Consider the following 21,052-nt stretch of genomic DNA (forward strand, 5'->3'; position numbering starts at 1 on the left):
ACTTTCCTACCTTACCTACAGCTACAATATTACCTGTAAGATTGTCTCCAAATGTCACAGTTCCTCCATCATAGGCTGAAAGCAGAGAAATTTATTTTTTCTCCAGATGTGTCTTAGAACAACCGCTATCGAGGTACCACAGGTTGTTCCCCCTCACTTTAGCCTGTATCCAAAATAATTAGTCAGTGGTAGGAACCCAGTCTGACTTGGGTTCCTCTATCGGGCTTGTGTTTTTCTTAACTTTCCACACTTGCTTAACTAAGCGAGTGTTCATCTAATATGTTCTTTCCGGAGGAACAGTCAGACACTAAGTGACCACTGTTCCCACAGTAAGAACATACTCGGCTGCTTGGTAAATCAACATATTTTTCTTCTTGTGATTGAAAGTTAATCCATTCCTTCCATCATTTTTAAACTTTTGTATCCAACTCACTGGATCAGGAAGTTTTGTTCTTGAAGATTCCAATTTCCCTTTAAGTACCAGATATTCATTTAATAATTTATCATGTTCGACATTTAATTTTTCGAAATCGGATCTGGTATTTATAGAGGAACTGGTTCCTTCAGGAACAAATAGTTTCAATTCAGCCATCTCCATATTCAAGAAATAATTTTCATTTTTAGCATTTTCAAAAGCTTCTCGAATACGTTGGTTTTCATCAAAAACTTCAAAGAATCTTTCCTCAATATTTGCATTTACTTTTTAAACCAATTTGAATGTCTTTGGTGACATCCAAGGCCTTTTCCAGATTTTCTTCTCTTATGCAGATTGCCTTGTAGTCATCCAAAGTTTCCAAAAGAAGTTTTATTAATTGATTCTTTGAAAGTTCTTTTAACTCTTCTTCAATAACATTAATGCGTACCTTATTGTTGGCAAGTCTTCTTCATCATCTGTCTTTGCCATGAGACATAAATGAGTTGTTTTTCCTCTTCAGGTGTTTCCTGCTCCTCGTCAGAGTCTGATTCTCCCCGGGCAGCAACCATGGCCCTTCTCATATCAACTTTTGAGAAAGGTTATTGTTGTTCCTTTCCTTTTTCCTTATCTTTTCCTTTATCCTTGTCATTCTCCCGGGACATTCCTTTATAAAGTGTCAGGACTTCCACATTTGACAGCTTAGCTTTCAGGCTTTTTCAAGTTTTTTCCTTTGCAATTCTTGTTGAAGAATTTCTTGAATCTTTTCACGATCAAACATCATCAGTATCTGAATCCTCTTGTTCGTCAGACTTGAGAGCCAAAACTTTAGGTCTACTAGAATCAGCTTCATGAGTTCCTAGATGTATTTCATGAGTCAACAAGGAACAGGAAAATTGCTCAATATTGAATGTGGTGAAATCATTTGTTTCAAGCAATGTAGTGACCTTTGCCATCCATTTGTCATCCTAAGGTAGACTCTGTAGTACTTTTCGTACTTGTTCCTCTGGAGTGATGACTTCCCTAGGAATTAAAGCTCATTTATTATGTTGGAGAACCTTGTGAGCATTCTTGAACTGACTCCTTAGGCTTCATTTAAATAGCTCATATTTGTGCATGAGCATATCATTTTTGACTCTTGACTTCTTGTTCCTTCGTGAGTAACTTGAAGAAGTTCCTTTGCTTGGCTGATTTGCATCCCATGATTCGATTTGTTCATGGGGACCAAGCCACAGTGGAGAATCTTTAAGGCCAAGTTGTTCATCTCCATCTTATCGAAGTCATCTTTGTCATATTTGGACAGAGGTTTAGGGATGTCCTCGCCTTTTTTATTTTTCTCTGTGACTTTGAAGTCACCAATCTCTATCACTCTCCAAACTTGATAATTTTCAGCCTTGATGAAAATTTCCATACGATTTTTCCAGTATGGATAGTACTTGCCGTTAAACATAGGTGGACGCTGAGTTGAGTAACCTTCTTCCAATCTTTCTCCCGAAGTGTTCATTATTACCAGGTACTAGCTCCTCAGTGTTAACTGATTTTGGAGGAACCGGACTCTAATACCAATTGTTAGTCGAGTACACACACTTGAGCAACTACAAGAGGGGAGGTGAATTGTAGTTGGGGAGATTTTCTAATTTTTGCGGAAATTAAAACAATATTTAACTAAGAAAAAGATAAGTATATAAACTTAAAATAAATAAGAACACGAGAATTTTTACAAGGAAAACTTCCTAGGCCCAATACGAAGAAAAACCTTGACCACGAGGGATTTTGATTCAATTCTCTTTAATATACTTAGGCCAAAAGACTCTCTTTTGTACAACCTAATATTAGACCTTCTATGTTCCTCTGGGAACTTGTTCCCTGTCACCTTGTTCCCTCTGAACAAGTGACTTTCTCTCTTGACTTCACTCGAAGTCTTTTCTCTTTCTCTCTTTTCTTTCGCTTTATCTTTTTCTCTCGAAATGATTACAGATTTTGTTTCACACAACCCAATCTCTAATACAGTGAGTAATAATGAAAGAAGTGATGAAATCGAATATACTTTCACAGAAAATATTAAAATAAAATTCTGAAAGCTTAATTTTGTTCGTTACAACACAATTATAAGTAGACAATCGACTGCTCCATGATCTTCTCCACGTACATAATGGAAGCTAAAATTCGGCCTCACTCATCCACTTTGTAGCCGTTATAGATCCGTTGGGAGTTATGTTGTTCGGTTCCAAATCTTCACCACGATCACACGCCTTGAATAGGTGGGCGTTGTGGGTTGTTGTAGTTCAAAATCTAGAACTACTTCAACACCCTCCTTTTTAGGTGTGGAAGTTAGCGCCTCACAAAGCTTCTCGATCAATTATCTGTTTCAATTCTGCGCATATACTAACTTCCAATAACATTATGGTTTCTTATATTTTCACAAATTAAAGTCATAATATTAATTAGTGATCAAAACACAAATAAAGTTAATAACTTAATTTTTGATTAAACTCCTAATCAAGTCTCCATAGGTTATTAAACATGGTATTTGTGATATAAAATAAACCTAAGATAAAATAACAAACCTAAATTTAGAAAAAGAAAATAAATAAATCTAATAACACACGAAATAACATAAATAAATTACTCAAAGATAAATATTTGTCATCATCAAAATAGTGAATACAACACCCCGGCTAAAATACCGCACTAGTAGAAAAAACCTTAAATGCTCCGGTTTTTTAGGCCACAAATGCTCTGTATTTGACGCGTAGCAGACGTCGCCCGAGCATTTGAGACTTTTACAAGTGCTCCGGTTTTATCTTAAAAATTGGAGCATTTATGTTACAAATGCTTCGGTTTTTAAAATAAAACCGGAGCATTTGAGCCCCTTAAAATTTTATTTTTTTTGGCTTTTTTTATCCTAAATTGATAGACAATCATTTACATGTAGATAAAAGTTTCATTTCTAAATTTTTTGTTCATAAATACAAGATATAGTACAAATAAATAACAATTAACATTAAGGTTAACTAATATATCCATATGAACATATTCCTTAAATGTTATAAGGACATCAGATTTTCTAGAATCCAATGCACCAAAACTTAGTAAAACGTGACTTATGATGGAGACAACAAGAACGTCTGCTTAGGCACAGACGATAACCTAACTCAAAATGTTGACGATAACAGAAGGAGCAAGTATGATAGCAGTAAGGGAAGATTAAATCTTAAGAGAAAGCTTACCTTATTCAAAGTACGAACAGCTGCAAAACGAAGGACATGTTTTGATGTGCTGAGAAACAGCTGAAGTACAATAATTGCTGGAGTCAACTCTCGATTTATGACACCATTTAGCTCAGTAATTGCTCTTGCAGCCTCAAAAATAACCATTTCGGCCTTATGACGAAGACAACCTTCAAGATAGTCATAAAATGATGGTCGATCGCCTATTTGAGTATTTCCAGACTCTCTGATAACCTGCAATAAAAATTCCATGTGAATAGACATCCAAGATAAAAATAGGTGTGCAAATCATACCAGAGAGAGAGATCTAGCATAAACCAAGCACCTGACTTATAAATCGAATTATGAGACATTGTGCCAATGGAGAGCGCACTGCTCCCCTAGTCAAATTTGAAACAAGTTTGCTGACAGCTAAACGGTCATTTTGCCTAATCTGTAAACATGAAGAACACAGACTTAGACAATTCTACATGTAGGCATAAGCAACACAAAAAATAATCAAAGCATTTGGAATAAGCACTAATGGCACACACAATGATTAGTAGATTTACAGTATATATGCATGCCATGATAAAACTTCATTGCAGGGGAACTATAATATACATGTTGAACAATGTCTTGGGCATCAAGTAGATTATTAATCTATTTGGTAATTACTGCTCACTTAAATAGAAAATCAACTGATTGCACCCATCAACTCTCTCAAAAGACACAAGATCACATACAAATCAAACTCGGAAGAAGGTGAATGAAGGGATCAGTTTGGAACTTCTTGTATATTGGATAACATGGCTCTTGTCTCACTATGAACCACAAAAAGAAAAAGGCATAATTGCATAACAATATCTCAATTTGTTTTGATAGATATCTTATCTGGATATAATAAAAACAATTATGAGTTATTTTCTATTCAATGATGCATATCCCTCTAAACACAAAGAGGAGAAGGTGACGGAAGACTCAATTATGGGTTCATTTTCCCATGTTTGAATACAACATGGGGGAAGGGAAGGGAATTGGAAGGATTCATTTTCCTTCTCCTCTTAAAAAGCCAAACCATCCAATGTCGAAAGATTTGAAAGAAAGTGTAAAGCAAGATCTAAAAAGGCTCTTAAAGCAACTGATAAGGACGCTAATACCACTATCTAGCAAATTTAAGAGCTAAGATGAGCTTAAGATGAAAACCTCGAATGTGTTCATTCTAGAATTTTCTTTATCAGGTTGGAAATAGATATTATAGCTTAAGCACTACAATTAAAATTCCAAACCGTCAAAGATTCTAAAGTACCATTACAGCAAAATCTCTAACCTGTACCAAATGATAAAATCACTGATTTTATAATCGTAAATTAGCCCAGATGAACTGGAACACTAAACTATTGATAACTGTAAAAAACAATAGAATCTACAAGAAGAACAAACTATGAACAAAAATCATCATTTTACTGCCTAGTAGCAACCATGTATTAGCTGATGCATCTTGTATGCATACTTTTGTTTGTTGTTGATGTTATTTCACGAAGCTATGCAATTTGATTTAGCAGTAAGAAAAATGATGTGGAAACTTACGTGATGCAGAAAATGTCAAATGGCCGGTAATGGTTATCGTGATGTCCCCCAAGACATTGATTCCTTCGAGTCTGAGCTTGTTGCCAAGTTGGATGGGTTCATCCGTTTTGACTGGGCCTAGGATCACGGTGAAAGCCAACAGTCCTTCGAATATGATGAGGCCCGCTCTAACGAATCTAACGGGTGTAGGTTGGTTGTGACGGAAACCATTAGATACTCTCGTGAACCTCTATATGAGATTGATGAAAACCCTCAACCTGCAAGTATGTCTGACAAAATTCAAAACTAAAGGAAATCAAAATTTGTAATTTAAAAGTAGAAGGACGTGAAATAAGTGCAAATGCAAGACATGTATCAGTTACACAAACACTAAATATTATAATTTTTCTCATGCTTACAATATTTACAGCAAGATTAGGGCAAAAAAATATGTATAAGTGGTTGCAGAAAAAACCTGGAAATTTAATGAGAACGTCGCCGGCGTTCGAGGAGGAGCAACGGCTACTCGAGGGCAGGCACAATGGTCGATGACGCGAAGATATAGAGCTATAAAAGAGATCCAATGTGGTGGCCTAAGAAAATGATTGCACCACCGCCATGGGTAAATTTTGAAAGAGCTACTGGGAGGAGTGAAGGATCAATGAATCAAACAAAACCTTAAAGAATAAAAGAAAACCCTAAAATAATCCCTAAATCCAGAAAACCAAAAAAATACCTAAAATACAACAATAAAACTAAAATACAGCAATAAAAATCGAAAGAAATTACCTGAACATGCATTTGGAGAAGCAGATCGAGAGTGAGTGTAGAGGGGAAGAGAGAGAAAGAGAAGCAGATCGAGAGTTGAGGGAAAGAGAGAGAGAATAGAGATTACAGGGGAAATAGTTTTAGAGTTTGCGTTTCAACTTCCAAGTATTAAATTCCTTTCCCAAAAAAAGTATTAGATTAGTCAAATTCTCGGGTTATTTTTAAAAACCCGAGCATTTGTGAATTTTTCTTTTTAGTTTTCCAAAAACTTGTCAAATGCTCGTGTTGTTAAAACAACCCAAGCATTTGTAAAGTAGCAAAAGACGTTTTTTCCACTAGTGCCGGTATCGTCTAGCGACGACTTCGTTAGGGGCTTCGACGAACAGGAATTCTGACTTCCAGGCATGCATTTTGGACATCTTTTCCCAAGATGTCAAGAAGCCATGATGGTTGCATACACTAAACCAGGCTCCTTCCACGGTTTTAGGAACCTTAGATACATAGTGTATCTAGGAGAAGGCGGCCAATGAAGGGGCAATGCCTTTCAGATTGCAAACGACCAAGAAAGTCAAGATGTTTTGCCACGAATTTGGGGCAAGCTAGTTCTGGCCGATGCAGTAATACTGAAGAAGTCGGCTTATAAATGGATGCAAGGGAAATCGTAACCCTGCATCCAAACCCAGCCGATAGATAGCGAAATGGCCGGATGGGGAACTAAGTATAGTATCCTCTCGGTCAGGAAGAACAAAGCGGCACCCCGGCATATGCAAAGTGTTTAAGGTCTGGGCCTACCCATCCAAGCCAACTATTGTCGACCAGGATGAACCTAGGGTCTAAAACAGGACCTAGGCGGCTTCTAATTTTGGAAGATGTAGTGGTCGGCTCCTCCGAGTCATAGGTTGGGTTGGAGGAAACCTCCACTTCGTTGGACCCGTCCATCGTCATACCTTGTTCGGACGGGCTGGCTTCCGAAGGTCTCTCATTGATTCTCTCCTCATGGACGTTTTCAGGAGAAGAGGTTATGTTCGCTAGACGAGGGCTTTGAACTTCGCGCTCCCCACAGCAGGAATTCGGCCTGTTGATGCCTCCATTTCTGAGCTGGAGGCCGGGACATTCACCCCTCGTCTAATACGAGTTGTTTGCTTGACGCGCGCCAGATTACCCTGTATAGGTAAAGACTGGGTCGTATGACTTTGTCGTCCATGTCCATAAAAATAAAATGCATGATCGGCCAGAATAGGCCCAACTCTAGAATATGCCGAACGAGAAAGGCTCTATGTTCTAGGGTTATGCCAACCCTTAAGCGACCAGGAATGTTCGATGAAGAGGAAGAATCCATTTTTCTTAAAAAGAATGTGAAAGAAAAGCACAAAATAAGAATTAACAGAAGAGAGGGATACCTGTTGAATTACTTGGACGGAACGAGAAAATTTAACGAGACCTTGGACGAATTAAGGAAACTTAATGATATCTTAGACGAAGGCTTTTTCTCTCTCTAAAGTTCAGTGAAAATGGAGCAGAGTCTCTCTCTCTCTAAAAAATTCTCTCAAAGATGTGAAAGTGATTTCATAAAGGACAAGGGGACATATTTATAGGGAGGTAAAACTGACCTCCCCTCCGGTAAAGTAACTGTTGTATCCCCAAAAACCCTTGAAGATTGACCTGTTGAGACCGGCAAAATGGCGCCCTTTTCATCTTGAAAAAGATCGGGAAGTTTCCATCGGTTAAAAGAGAATTCCAACCGTCTAGGGGCCCAAATGGTAAAAATCTTCTTTTGAGGGGTAAATGTTGTAGCCTAAAAATATCAGCGGCTATAAATGAGACACGTGACTCCATAGCCTAAAAAGTACATGAAAGGTGCATGGCCTAAAGTACACATTTTTTGGATAAAGAAGGTTGTACTAGCCAATCAGATGCCCTCAAATTAGGGTGACATCAAGGTATAACAGTCTTTTTTCAGACACTATAAATAGTCCTTGAAATCAAGGAAAATGTACGTTTTTCAGAAGAGTGTACTGTTATTCTGCCATAAATTCTCTCTCTCTACTTTCTCTCTCTAAAAGTTTCCTTTCTACTCCTGATACCCGACTTAAGTTTTGGAGGGGTAAATACCACCCAAACCTCCAGGGTGGGTCCCTTTTTGCAGGTCTGAAGGCGGAGCTCAGGTTCGGGTTTTGGGTCCTGGCATTGTTGGACAAGTCTCCTATTTAGAACCTACTGTTGGGGATAGTAGTATTAATTTACGAGTCTAGCACTACGTAACACTGTAGTTATGAAAAAAACTTAGACAGAAGAGTGAGACTATGGTTAAAGAAAGGATTTGGCGAAAAATTTGGGTGATCGCTGCTAACTTGGGTTTTCAATTTGGGGCTCTTTTTCAATGTTTTCTTTTCGGCTTTTATTCTCTCTCTCTCTCTCTCTCTCGGGGACTTTCTCTCTCATCTTTTAACTTTCATCTTTTATTGATATCTAGAAGTAGGGAAATGAGGATGAAGGATTGATAGCAACCAAGAAAGTGAAGAATGAGGAAATGTAACTGCAATTAATCAGCATGTTGTCTGCGTTAGTTTTGATTATTTATTTTCATAAGATACGAACAACATACTACTTTCCCAACAAATATTTGGCGCAGGTAGCCTACCACTACTCCGGATGAGACTTCTCTGAATTAAGTCAGAGTGGAGAGTTATATTTTGAGGCCCCTATTCTTTGGGGTCATGTGCGGTCGCGCACGTGGCACGAGTTAAGATCACCACTGGATAAAGTGAAAATACTAATATAATTAATTAGGGTTCTACTAAATACGATTCTATTTTTTCCTACTAACACCCTTTATTTTATACATTATACACATATCTTTCTTCTATGCCTCATTTCTCTTTCTTTACTCCTCTCCTCCCAACCCATCTACAACATGAATTTCAATTGCAACCTTCACCAAGACCATATACAAAGCCAACACCATCGTGCTCCACTACGACTAGTATATCCCATATAAATAAAATCAATTGGTTAGACATTTAGCAAACACAAGCTCCTTAAAATAATTAAAAATACCAGCCATTAAATTCTCTCTCTTTCCACCTAAAGTTAAGAAAGGAAATATGAAACATAAGGATAAAAAGTAAGGCATTTAGATGGGAGAAAAAACACATACTCGAGGCTTCTGAAATTCTCGTTAAACCAATCTCGACATAATCTCACAAAATTTATCACCAAAATGAATTAAGACAACCCAAATCGAAAGGTCTAGATCTTTTACCCAAAAGAAAAAAGAAAAGTACAATTTGGAACAAAATTGAAATTTTTAAAAATATGGTTAGGTGTCTATGATAGACACCCCACCAGAGGCTCAAACGTTCGTGGTAGACGCTTGCACCTCTTATTAAGCCCCTATTATAGAATCCCCACTGTTGTTGCATGTGTCTATCAGGTATGCATGAGCCTATGATAGAGCGTCTACTATAGATGACTCACCATGTTTTTGTGAAAAAAAAAATCAATTTTTCATATGTTAGTGACAATGTCAACCTCACCGGTGACGATAATATCGCCTGAGGGGTTACTTTCACCGAAAATGTCAAGCTCTTGCTGGAAAATGTCAAGCTCTTTTCAAAGTGATGAGAGAGAGTGAGAGTGTGAGAGATGAGAAGGAGGAAAGGAGGGGAATGTTAAACGAGCATGGGAAAAGGAATATAAATACATGGAGGAGTCGTGTATGTATTTCAATGTATATAGAGCATTAGTAGAAAAAAAATATACGACGTTTAGCAACTCAGATTGATTATGAAATTCTAATTGCTAATAGCCCTATTTGAGAGATAAATTGCTAATAGCCTAATATACGAAGATGATATCAAAAGAAAAAGTACATATATGAACTCTTGCATTATACTTCCTTCGTTTAAAAATAGTTGCACCATTTCATATTATCAATAAGCAAAAATTATAAAAATTTAATACTAAAAAATATACATTGAGACGAATCTAACTAGATCCTATATGACTATATTTTTTAAAAATGCAATTTACCAAATACAATCAAAATGTAAGATATGAAGAATAAATAATATGCAAATGGTGTGATTATGTCTAAACGGATATAGTATTTACAAAAGATATATACTAGTTTATCCATGCAATTAACTAGTACATTCTAAGGGTGCTAATCGAGCGAGTCGATCGCGAGCTGGGGTCTGCTCGACTCGACTCGCAACTCGTCGAGCACAAAAATTCCTAGCTCGACCCGTGCTCGATAAGAATTATTAATGCTCGACTCGACTCGAGTTCTCAACTTGAGCTAGTTAAGCTCTACTCGGCTCAAGTACTTGACTCGAGCTCGTTAAGCTTGACTCGGCCCAATTGATCGACTCAAACTCGTCAATCTCAACTCGACTTGGGCTCATTATGCTCAACCCAACACAAACCCATCAAACTCAACCCAAAATCTCAAGTGTCATCCTTCCCTTTTATAAAGAAAAGAAGCTTTGGTTTTTAGTTTTCAATCAATGTCCGACTTTTTTTTAAGCCACCATCTTTTTATAAAGTAAAATAGGCTTTGTTTTTTTCCTTTCTACCAATATAGGATAAGTTTTATGCGTTGTTTCTCCCTCCTCCTTTTCAACTTGTTTACCGTACTTTCCTTTTAAGTATATTTTTTTTTATCCTCATTTCAACAATTTATATAAAAAATTCTAACGAGTTGCTCGCGAGCTTATGGAGTCGAGTTGGAGCTTGCTCAACTCGACTCGTTAAGGTCTCGAGTCGATCACGAACTCAAGTCGAACAAATTCGAGTCGAGTGTTGATCGAGTGTTGACTGAGTCGATCACAAGCTGCTCAACTCGATTAGCACCCTAGTATATTCATAACATCCCACTTTTAATATTCCATTTTTTTACGATAACAAGATTTAAATTAAGAAGCATGTGCACAATCTGTTGACAACCCGTACGTGTCATAATATTGAAAAGGTAAAGCTTAGCTTCACAGAAAGTTTAAATCAAGAAATTAAAGATGTAAGGTACGCTTATTTATTTATTGGGTCGGAGAAGAAGATTGGTTTGGTTTTTCTTTCTATTATGTGGTCTTGGATGTAACTACGACTAGATTTGTAGTTCGAATACAAACTTACATCATTATGTATATTTATCATGTGGTATATGTGTGTTATCGAGAAAAATGCTACATTAAATTTCCAAGTACGAATATATAAAATTTTCGCAACCTCTTACCTCTTGCGGTTCTCGCGGTAGCGAACTTGGCACGTACTCTGAAAGACTGACATTGCTCAGAGTCAAGGACGAAAGTACTTGGCCCCCCTATGTCGAGTGTCGAGTGTCGAGTGTCGAGTGTCAACTCTCGACTGTGTGGCAAGTCACCATACCGTCAACGCTTTTTACCGGGCAGCCGTCAAGAAAAGGAAGGTATCATCCCGAGGAGTAATAATAATAATAAAAAAAATATGCCACTAGCAAGGACCAATCTCCAAAAATAGATTGTGGGAGAATATGTTAATAAATGTCTCAGCTTTAGTTGAATTATATTTTTAACATTAAAAAACAAAAAAGTTACTTTTATCAGTTAATAGGAAAAAGTAAGCTTTTTCTGTCTTGTAGTTTAAAAATGTTTGTTTGTATGATTAACTTTTGGTGACAACGATTTGAGTCTAAAAGAGACTCAAACACCAAAAAAAAAAAAAAAAAAAAAAAAAAAAAAAGTAAAAAAAGGTGGGGATCACAAAGAAAATAAACAAGGGAGAAAAAAATTTTGTGCGTGTTTTATGCTCCCACAAAAACAAGAGAGTCAAGAAGAAAAAAAAAAGCAAGAGAGGAAAAAGGACAAATCACCATCCCACAAGAAGAGAGAGAAAACACAGACTGTAAAAGAAAGAAAAACAGAGAAATTTTGGCACCATTAAAGGAGATGCATGCCAAGTAAAATAACAAATTTACTTTAGTAAAAAGAGAATTGAGGAATAAATTAAGATTGCTGGAAAATCAAAAGTAATGGATCGAGAAATCGAGTCTTCCCAAATTTAGAAGGTTTGTTTAAGAGGAGTTTTATAGGATTAAAAATTAAGATTTTTACTATTTGTCTATGATTATTGGGTTGTGGCTGATATTAGCTCTTGTATTTTTATTATCTTGGTTTTTTTTACTGATTTTCTCTCTCTTTCATCTAATCTTCAAGTTTCCTCTTTTTTCTCTCTCTCTAAAATAAAGTTTAGGCTGTATTTTGTTTAAACTTGAATCTCTTCTTCATTTTCTAGTTATCTTATTTGATTTTAGTTGTAATTAGAATCCTTTGTTTGTAATTCCTTAGTTTGTTAGTCAAGGAGAGTGTCTTAGTACGTAAGCAAATTATTTTCTATGGTGACTATATTGTTTTTTCTATGGTGACTATTGTTATATTTATCATTGAGGTACCTATGAATGAAAAAACTATTACCAATGAAAGGGTAAATCGGTACCACTTTTCAAACGAAAACTTTATCCAAATGATACCCGTTTGAAGTCAAAATGGTACCAGTCGAAGCAAAATGGTATTAATTGTATATCTAAAGGTACCAATTTTATATAATAATGGTACCAATTTCATATTAGATTGGTAACAATTTGAAACAAACAGGGTACTATTTTGATGAACAAAGGCATACAATAGATATAATATTCTCTTGTACGACATCACCTAGGAGCTTGAGAAACTAGTAACTAATTGGATGATTGTGAACTTTTGCAGACGTCGATATGCATTACTAATTAGGTTTACTATTTTTCTATTGCTACTTTTAATGTTTCATAAAATTAATTACATAATGCTTGCCTGTATGATTTTGGATACTAAGTTAATTAAAGTGATGTTGTAACTTAAGGTTTATCTAAAGTGTATTATTTTTTGGGCTCTTAACCCTGAAGTCTAGAGAATAATTAAGGTTAAACAAAACATAGTAGGTGATGAATGTAGTTTGGTACCAAAGTAAGCTAGATTCATACCAATAAATGTCGAGATGGTACCAATGAGAGAATAAATTGGTACTAATAAAAGTGTAAGAAAAGAATTAAAGAAATAAACTGTTAGTCGAGTACAAACACTTAAGCAACTACAAGAGGGGAGGTGAATTGTAGTTGGAGAGATTTTCTATCTTTTTGCGAAAATAAAAGAATCTTTATCTAAGAAAGAGATAAATGCATAAACTTGAAAGAAATAAGAACACGGGAATTTTTACAAGGAAAACTTCCTAGGCCCAATAGGAAGAAAAACCTTGACCACAAGAGATTTTGACTCAATTCTCTTTAATAAACTTTAGGGCAAAAGACTCTCTTTTGTACAACCTAATCTCGGACCTTCTCTGTTCCTCTAGGAACTTGTTCCCTGTCACCTTGTTCCCCCTGAACAAGTGACTTTCTCTCTTGACTTCACTCGAAGTCTTTCTTTTTCTCTCTTTTCTTTCTCTTTCTCTTTTTCTCGAAATGATTACAGATTGTCACACAACCTAATCTCTAATACAGTGTATAATAATGAAAGAAGAAATAAAACCGAAAACGAGATCAATGACATAAATAAGGGAACTCAAACGAGATCTCAGTTGAAAAACTTTTGTGCTTTTCATGCTTTTCTTTCTATGTTGGAACCTAGGAATCATGAAGAAGCTCTCACTGATGCTGATTGGATGTAGCATGCAGGATGAACTTCATCAATTTGAAAGAAACAAAGTTTGGCACCTTGAACCTAAGCCTAAACATAACAAGGTTATTGGTTTAAAGTGGGTGTTTCGAAACAAATTAGATGAGTTCGGAACTATCATAAGAAACAAGGCCAGGTTAGTTGTGAAAGGATACAATCAACAGGAAGGCATTGATTATGAAGAAACTTTTGCTCCAGTTGCAAGACTGGAAGCAATTAGAATCTTCATAGCTTTTGCTGCCTTCATGGGTTTAAATTGTATCAAATGGATGTAAAATGTGCTTTTCTAAATGGTTATCTTAATGAGGAGGTATTTGTAGAACAACCTCCAGGTTTTGAAAGTAAAGAATTTCCTAATCATGTCTTTAAGCTTGACAAAGCTCTTTATGGGTTAAAGCAAGCTCCAAGAGCATGGTATGAAAGACTTTCTAAGTTCCTTCTTGAAAATGAGTTTAAAAGAGGAAAATTGGATCGAACCTTGTTTTTAAAATCAAAAGGAAAACATTTATTAGTTGTTCAAATATATGTTGATGATATTATATTTGGTGCCACTAATGAATCTTTGTGCAAGGACTTTGCTAATCTCATGAGTAAAGAATTTGAAATGAGTATGATGGGTGAGCTCAACTTCTTCTTGGGGTTGCAAATCAAGCAAACAGAAGAAGGAATCTACATCCATCAAAAAGTACATAAAGGAACTATTGAAAAAGTATGGTTTGGAAGCATCCAAAGTTAATCATACACCTATGGGAATTTCAACCAGATTGGATGAAGATTCTATAGGAATAAGTGTGGATCAAACCAAGTATCGAGGTATGATTGGCTCATTACTATATCTAACTGCAAGTCGTCCTGATATTGCTTTCAGTGTAGGGTTATGTGCAAGGTTTCAAGCCAATCCAAAGGAATCTCATCTCACAGCTGTGAAGAGAATCCTAAGATACCTCAAGGGAACAGATGATTTAAGCCTATTCTATTCGAGGAGTGATACCTTTGAATTGAAAGGATTTGCGGATGCTGACTATGCAGGAGATCTGGTCAATAGAAGAGTACATCAGGTATGGTTCAGTTCCTTAGTCATAGTTTAGTTTCTTGGAGCACCAAGAAGCAAAACACAGTTGCTTTATCTACAGCAGAGGCTGAATATGTTGCAGCAGCAGCATGTTGTTCCCAAATGCTATGGATAAAACAACAACTACGTGACTATGGAATCTACTTTGAATGTGTTCCCATCTATTGTGATAATACTAGTGCTATTAGTATTTCTAAAGATCCCGTACATCATTCAAGAGTCAAACACATCCATATTAGGCATCACTTTCTGAAAGATAATGTTGAGAAGGGTCTTATTAAAATGGAATTCTGTGAGACTGAACGTCAAATTGCAGATATCTTGACAAAACCCTTAAATAGAGATAGGTTTGAGAAATTGAGACTTGAACTTGGCTTAATCAAATTGAAATGATTGCTACATTATTCCCCTTTGTGTTAATTCTTTGGCATTATGTCTGGATGTGCATTTTTGATGTTTTTATTTGCTTAAATACATCACAATTCTTATATGATTATTTCATATGTATAAGTAAAAATGTCTGAAAACTGCTCACCAATGTCCAATAATATTCCCCTTATTGTTCATAGGACAATTCTATGCCTTAAGTGATGACAAAGGATTAAAAGAATTAATGGAGTTCCAAAGTAGCAAAATTTCATTGTTTCCATTCATTGTTCCCAAACGCTGTTCCCAATTCCCAGCGTATTCGATTTAGATTTTTTTCTTTTCAAAATTCGAAAAACCAAAAATATTCTGTTCAGATTTTATTTCCTAAAAATCTGATTTTTCCTTATATCTCTCAAGTTAGTTGAAGATATTTTTTAAATTAGATAGAAGATTTTTTCTTTTCATAAAACGTGTAAATACACGGTTTTATTTATTATATTCTTTCCTTAAAACAAAACAAACTTTTTTCTCCTTCCTTCTCATAAAACCGAAAATATCTCCACAAAACATGACTACCAAAAACATTCTCACTCTCTCTCCTCCCACAAAGCCGAAAAACCCTCTCCTTCATCCTCTAAAATTGAATCACCAACACCCATGGATATTTCTCCCAATTCTTCATCAAGAATTCTAAGGAAAAGGAAGAAATAGAAGAATCGGTTGAAATGGAGGTTGAAGAAGCTCATGCAACTAGTGAGGGGGAATCAGATGTTCCCGAGAGAGGAACAACTCGGTTGTTCGGAAAAATTCCACGGCAACTAGGTATGTGCATGGACTTTTTATTGATGTTTTCTGGTGCAAAAGAGTAAACTTTCGTCAATTGCTTAATATGATTAAGTTTCAAGGTTGGGAAAATCTTTTTGTGAAATGTTATGGAAATAGTTTGATTCCTAAATTGATGGACGAATTTTGTGAAAACTTTTCCATGGATGAAGAAGGAAATTGTTCCACCTTGGTGAAAGGAACTCAAATAGATTTTAATGCAAAATTTTGGGTAAACTGCTTGGTGTTCCCGTGAGAGGAACAGATGTTTATTTCAAGAAACAACGTGGTTCATATCCATTTTCGGACATTTCTTTTGATCAATTGATTGTTAAGTATGGTGGTCAAAAGGGTAAAACTTTCTTGATCATAATCTTCTTTCCCCTTATCACAAAATTTTGTTTCACATCCTCAAGAAAGCTTTATTGCCTCGTCTTTCCAAACGTGCTCAAGTTAGCATGTTGGATTTAATTTACATTCATTGTTTAGCCTCTCACAAACACATAAACTTTCCCTTCTAATGATTCAACATTTGAGTCATTGCATTGAAAATGGATTTGTTGTTGGATATGGAGCTTTAGTAACCGAAATTCTACTTAAGTTTAAAGTGAAAATTTCGGGAACTCAGTCCATTGGAGTATCTACGGGAAATATGTTGAATGTGCGTGCCTTGAATAACTTGAATGTTTGTGTTGTGAATGGAGAAGTTATTAAGGGACGTGCTAATCTTGATGATGTGAGAGGATGATGATGTGGATGATGAAGTGGAAGAAGAAGAAGAAGAAGAAAAGAAGTTGAAGAGAAGAAAATAAAAGGCAAAAAAGAAAAAGAAAAGAAAAATCAAAAAGAAAAGAAAATTGAAAAAGAAAAAGAAGAAACTAAGAAGAAAGGGAAGAAGGTGGTTGATGAGGTGGTGAAACCGGTTGTGAAAAGCACTAGAGCTAGTCAAAGGGTTCAAAATATGAAAGTGCTTAATTTTCCTTTACTTGATGCCGAAGAAAGTTGTGAGGAAGATGAAGTAAAGGTGATTGATAGGGAAGATTATGAATCTAACCTACCTCCTTCTAGGGAACCGACTCCTGTTCCCATGGAAACCAATCCTCCTTTTCCTCCATCTCCACAAAAATCTGCCTCACCCTCTCACTAGCACCACAAGATGATCCTATCCCTCCCTCTACCTCAAAACCCTCCTGTTCTGTTCCTCAAACTAAGAACAGGTGTGTTCCCATTCTAGAGGAACAACCTGCTGTTCCCAAACCTAAGGAACAAACAGCAACCCCAATCCTTCTCAAGCTCCCTCGTCTTCTCAAAATCCTACCATTGGTTCTACATATACTCTAGCTCATGCTAGAAGGTTGGATTCTTTGTTTTCCTTGATTATGGGTCATTCGGAAGCAATGATGGAGTTTGCTAAGCTAAGGATTTAAATGGGTTGGTAAAAGGGGTTATGAGCAAAGTTGACAAAGCCTTGGATGGACAACAAGAGATTATGGCTCGGCTTGGTGAACTTTCTTCCTCCATTCAAGCTATGAACTCTAGATTGTTGAAGTTGGAAGACATTGTGCTCAAGGGAAATGATACATTGGCCGAAAATCATCAAGAAGTGATGGCAAAGCTTCATGATGTGGTGGAAGAAGAGTTGAACAACCTCCCTCTCCTAAATCATAAACTTTTCTCGTTTAGCTTGTTTTATTTTTTTTGTGGGAACATGAACTTTGTTTAATATTTGTCTTTTCTATCCTTCTCCTTTAATCATGCTACAATGGAACTTATTGGTTTGCTTAATTCTAAGTTTGATCTTTTTGCATGTGTGCGTCTAAATGAATGGCTAATATTCTTGGATTGCGGTTTTTGAGAGTTGAATGCTTTATTTGCTTATACTAACCAACTTATTTCTTACAAGTTTGGTGTTGTGATGTGTTTAGTGAATCATATTCATCTTTTTGAAATCGTGGACTATGTTTTTTTTTGTCATAAATTATATTCTCATATTTCGACTTTACAAAATAAAATAACGAGTCTATAATAGTTAATTTAACTTGGTTACATACTTTGTTAAAATTATTTTTATATGACTTATGAGTATTATTTTTAGTATATGCCTTTTGTTGCCATCTTCAAAAAGGGGGAAATTGTTGACCCTTGAGTTTTGAAGATGACCTAACCACAAAAGACATAGTATATTTTATTTTTGTTGATTGCAAGGTAATTCATGCTCGAGCTAAGAGAATACTTGATTGAAGATTAAAGCGGAGAATTAATCAAGTGAAGTAAAGATGTTCGAGAAATGAAGAATCAAGCATGGAATGAAGATTAGAATACATTAGGGTATTTATTAATCTTCTTGTTAAGGTTGAGTAAAAGCTTTATTAAGTTCGTGGTGAATTCTCAAAGGAACTTGGTTTGTTCCCATGAAAGGAACAGACCTGGCACTATAGGAACAAGGCTTAGGAACAAGACTTAAAATTAGGGAACAAGACTTAAAACTAATTTAGGAACTTCTAAGTGACTAATATTGTGCCCTAAGATAATTGTGTGCCCAATATAGTTGTTAGAGTTTTTAGGGATATTTTGACTAAGATCCATTATTTTAGGAAGTTAGTTTAAGTTTGTTAGGAAAAGATTTTAAAAAGATTTTCTGATTTTAAAATAACTGATTTTCAAATATTATCTTTTAATAATATATATCTTACTTTTATATTTTATTTAAAAGATTTAGTTTTCGAAAATATATTATTTCCGGTTTTCAAAATGTTTCGGATTTTTTATTTACAAAAACTGTTTTCCGGTTTTATAAAAGATTTTGAAAAAGATATTTTTCCTAAAAACTAGCTAAAATATTTTATTTATTTATTTCCTAAATTCTAGATTACACGCCTAAGGTTTACCGCTACATGTTTATGTAGTTAGTGGATTTAGTGGCTTAAGTTAATTATCCTCCAAGTATTTAATTAAATTAAATAAGATTAATTATTCTCCAAGTTTGCAAAAACCACGTAATATGTTACTGCTTATAGAAGTGAAGTAGTGGATTAGTGGATGCTTTACATGACATGGAATAATTTTTTTAATTTAATTAATTAATTTAACATCATGGAGAACATGTGATAATGGTCTAAGTTAGTAGAAATCATGTCTTGTCTTAATGGTCTATAAATAGGCGCCTAATTCATTTGAGTAAAATTGTGTCGACTTTATAGTCACCAAGGTGTCTGACTTAGTTAATTTGTCCTAAGTTATCTAAAGTGTCAGTGCCTTTCCTTAAGAGAATTCATACTTACATTAATGGAGTTTTTATTACTCTTCCATTGTTTTACAAAGTGTATTTTTGAGAAAAAGGGTTTGACTGAACTCTTGTAAGTGTGAGAAAGCTTTGAGTGAAGCAAGAGAAAGAGAAAGAGAAAGAGAAAGGAACTTCGAGTGAAGTTTGAGAGAAAACGTCAGTTGTTGGGAACTGTCGTTGGGAACTTGAGTTGAGTGACTTAAGTTGAGAATCGAGAGAAAAGTAATAGGTTGTAATCAGAGTTGTTTTGGCCTATTATAGTGGAAAGTTGTTTAAAATCCCTTGTGGTCGAGGTTGTTTCTTCCTACTAGGCCTAGGAAGTTTTTCCTCGTAAAATCTCTCGTGTTCCCATTGTTTGTTCCCAAGTTTACTTTTAATTCCGCAAAAAGTAGTGCTTATTCTCTCACTATAATTCACCCCCCTCTTATAGTGCTCATATTATACAACAGAAGATTTACAAGCAGAGATCAAAGACAATGGATTACTTGTATATTATTTTATATTTTTGTTTCTTTTTCTATATTTAAATTTCGATGTAATATGTAGTTGTATTTGCATTTAATATTACCAATAGCATGATTAAAACAATGACATTTTTGAAACTCGATCATCTGTCATCTTTCCTAGCAAAGGGCATCAATGAGGCCAATCATGATGTAATTCAATGTGCTAAAATAGTAATCTAAGGATCTAATTGGTACCCATGTACTCCTCCTTTGATACCAAATTACACTTCTATTGGTACCAATATGTTCATCTTTTGGTAACCATATGTATCTCATTTGGTACCAATATGTTCCTCCTTTGGTACTAAGCCACTCTCTTATTAGTACTAATAGACCATTACTTTGATACTCAATTACTCTTTCATTAATAGCTAATCAATTTAATCTTACATGTGTATAAATTTATTTTCCAATCAGTATTAACATACTATATTAGATCAGATTTTATAATACATACTTTGTTACTTATTAAATAAACCTCTTATTTTAACTAATTAATATTATCACTTACATTAGTATCAAATAAGACTTTCAATAGGTTAACTTTACTTGGAAGATTTTAAGAACATGAAGAAATCATATTTTACAACCAACTAATCCATTATCTAAAATGTAATCATTTTTTTTTTCACGCGACTAGTCTTTGCTAAATGAAATTCGAACATCAATTCGATCTGCATCTAACTCAACTTAAACAAAATTTAAATAAAGTTAGGTTGATTATGTACAAGGAAGAGGCCAATTGAACATCATGTCATTGATTTGCTGGTATAGCAATTGGTTGGAACCATCTATGAACAACATTAGGAGAGATTGAAGCCCATTTAAGAGGACCAAGTGTTACTTTGGTACATCATGCTTAATACATTGGTACCATCTCCCTCTTACATGAGTTACAAGCGTTTGGACCAATAATATACAAGTTAGAGGCAAATTGAACATCATACTTGATATGCATCTTTGAAGTGTTGAAAATGGAAACAAAAACATCATGTCAATGATTTGCAATATATCATCAGGTTTGAACCATGTATGAACAACAATAGGACGTCATTGTGAGAGATTGGTATCCCATTTTTGAGGACCAAGCATTAGCTTGGTACATCAAGATTCCTACATTGGTACCCTCCTCTTTCTACATGGGTTGTAAGTATTTGGGTCGATAATGTACAAGAAAGAGGCCAATTGGACATCTATCAACAACAACAATAGGATATCATGGGAGAGATTGGAGCCCATTTGGGAGGACCAAGTGTTGCCTTGGTATTACATCATGCTTCATCAATTCCATTGATCGGATTGGTATTCTTGACAATGACCAATCCCATTTCCGTATTTGAGTCCAAAACATCAAGTT

General features: G+C 35.3%; 1 protein-coding gene across 4 annotated transcripts; it reads right to left on the reverse strand.

Moving 5' to 3' along the window:
- Nucleotides 1-2,723: 2,723 nt before the first annotated feature.
- On the reverse strand, nucleotides 2,724-4,756 carry LOC104883806 (coatomer subunit gamma-2). Of its 4 annotated transcripts, none has more exons than XM_048635279.2 (4): nucleotides 4,194-4,753; nucleotides 3,968-4,075; nucleotides 3,643-3,876; nucleotides 2,724-2,786 (listed from the first exon to the last, which is right to left on the reverse strand). In XM_048635279.2, the coding sequence occupies exons 1-4, from the start codon at nucleotides 4,209-4,211 to the stop codon at nucleotides 2,781-2,783; spliced, it is 366 nt and encodes a 121-aa protein (XP_048491236.1). In that variant the 5' UTR covers nucleotides 4,212-4,753; the 3' UTR covers nucleotides 2,724-2,780. The 4 variants fall into 4 exon arrangements, 3 of the variants coding, with proteins under 3 accessions (XP_048491236.1, XP_048491235.1, XP_019102996.1); XM_048635278.2 differs by having other exon boundaries at nucleotides 2,725-2,797; nucleotides 4,194-4,756; XR_002038867.3 differs by having other exon boundaries at nucleotides 2,730-3,876; nucleotides 4,368-4,755.
- Nucleotides 4,757-21,052: the final 16,296 nt, after the last annotated feature.

The sequence above is a fragment of the Beta vulgaris genome, chromosome 8 (assembly GCF_026745355.1).
Source record: "Beta vulgaris subsp. vulgaris cultivar EL10 chromosome 8, EL10.2, whole genome shotgun sequence".
Taxonomy (NCBI): Eukaryota; Viridiplantae; Streptophyta; class Magnoliopsida; order Caryophyllales; family Amaranthaceae; genus Beta; species Beta vulgaris.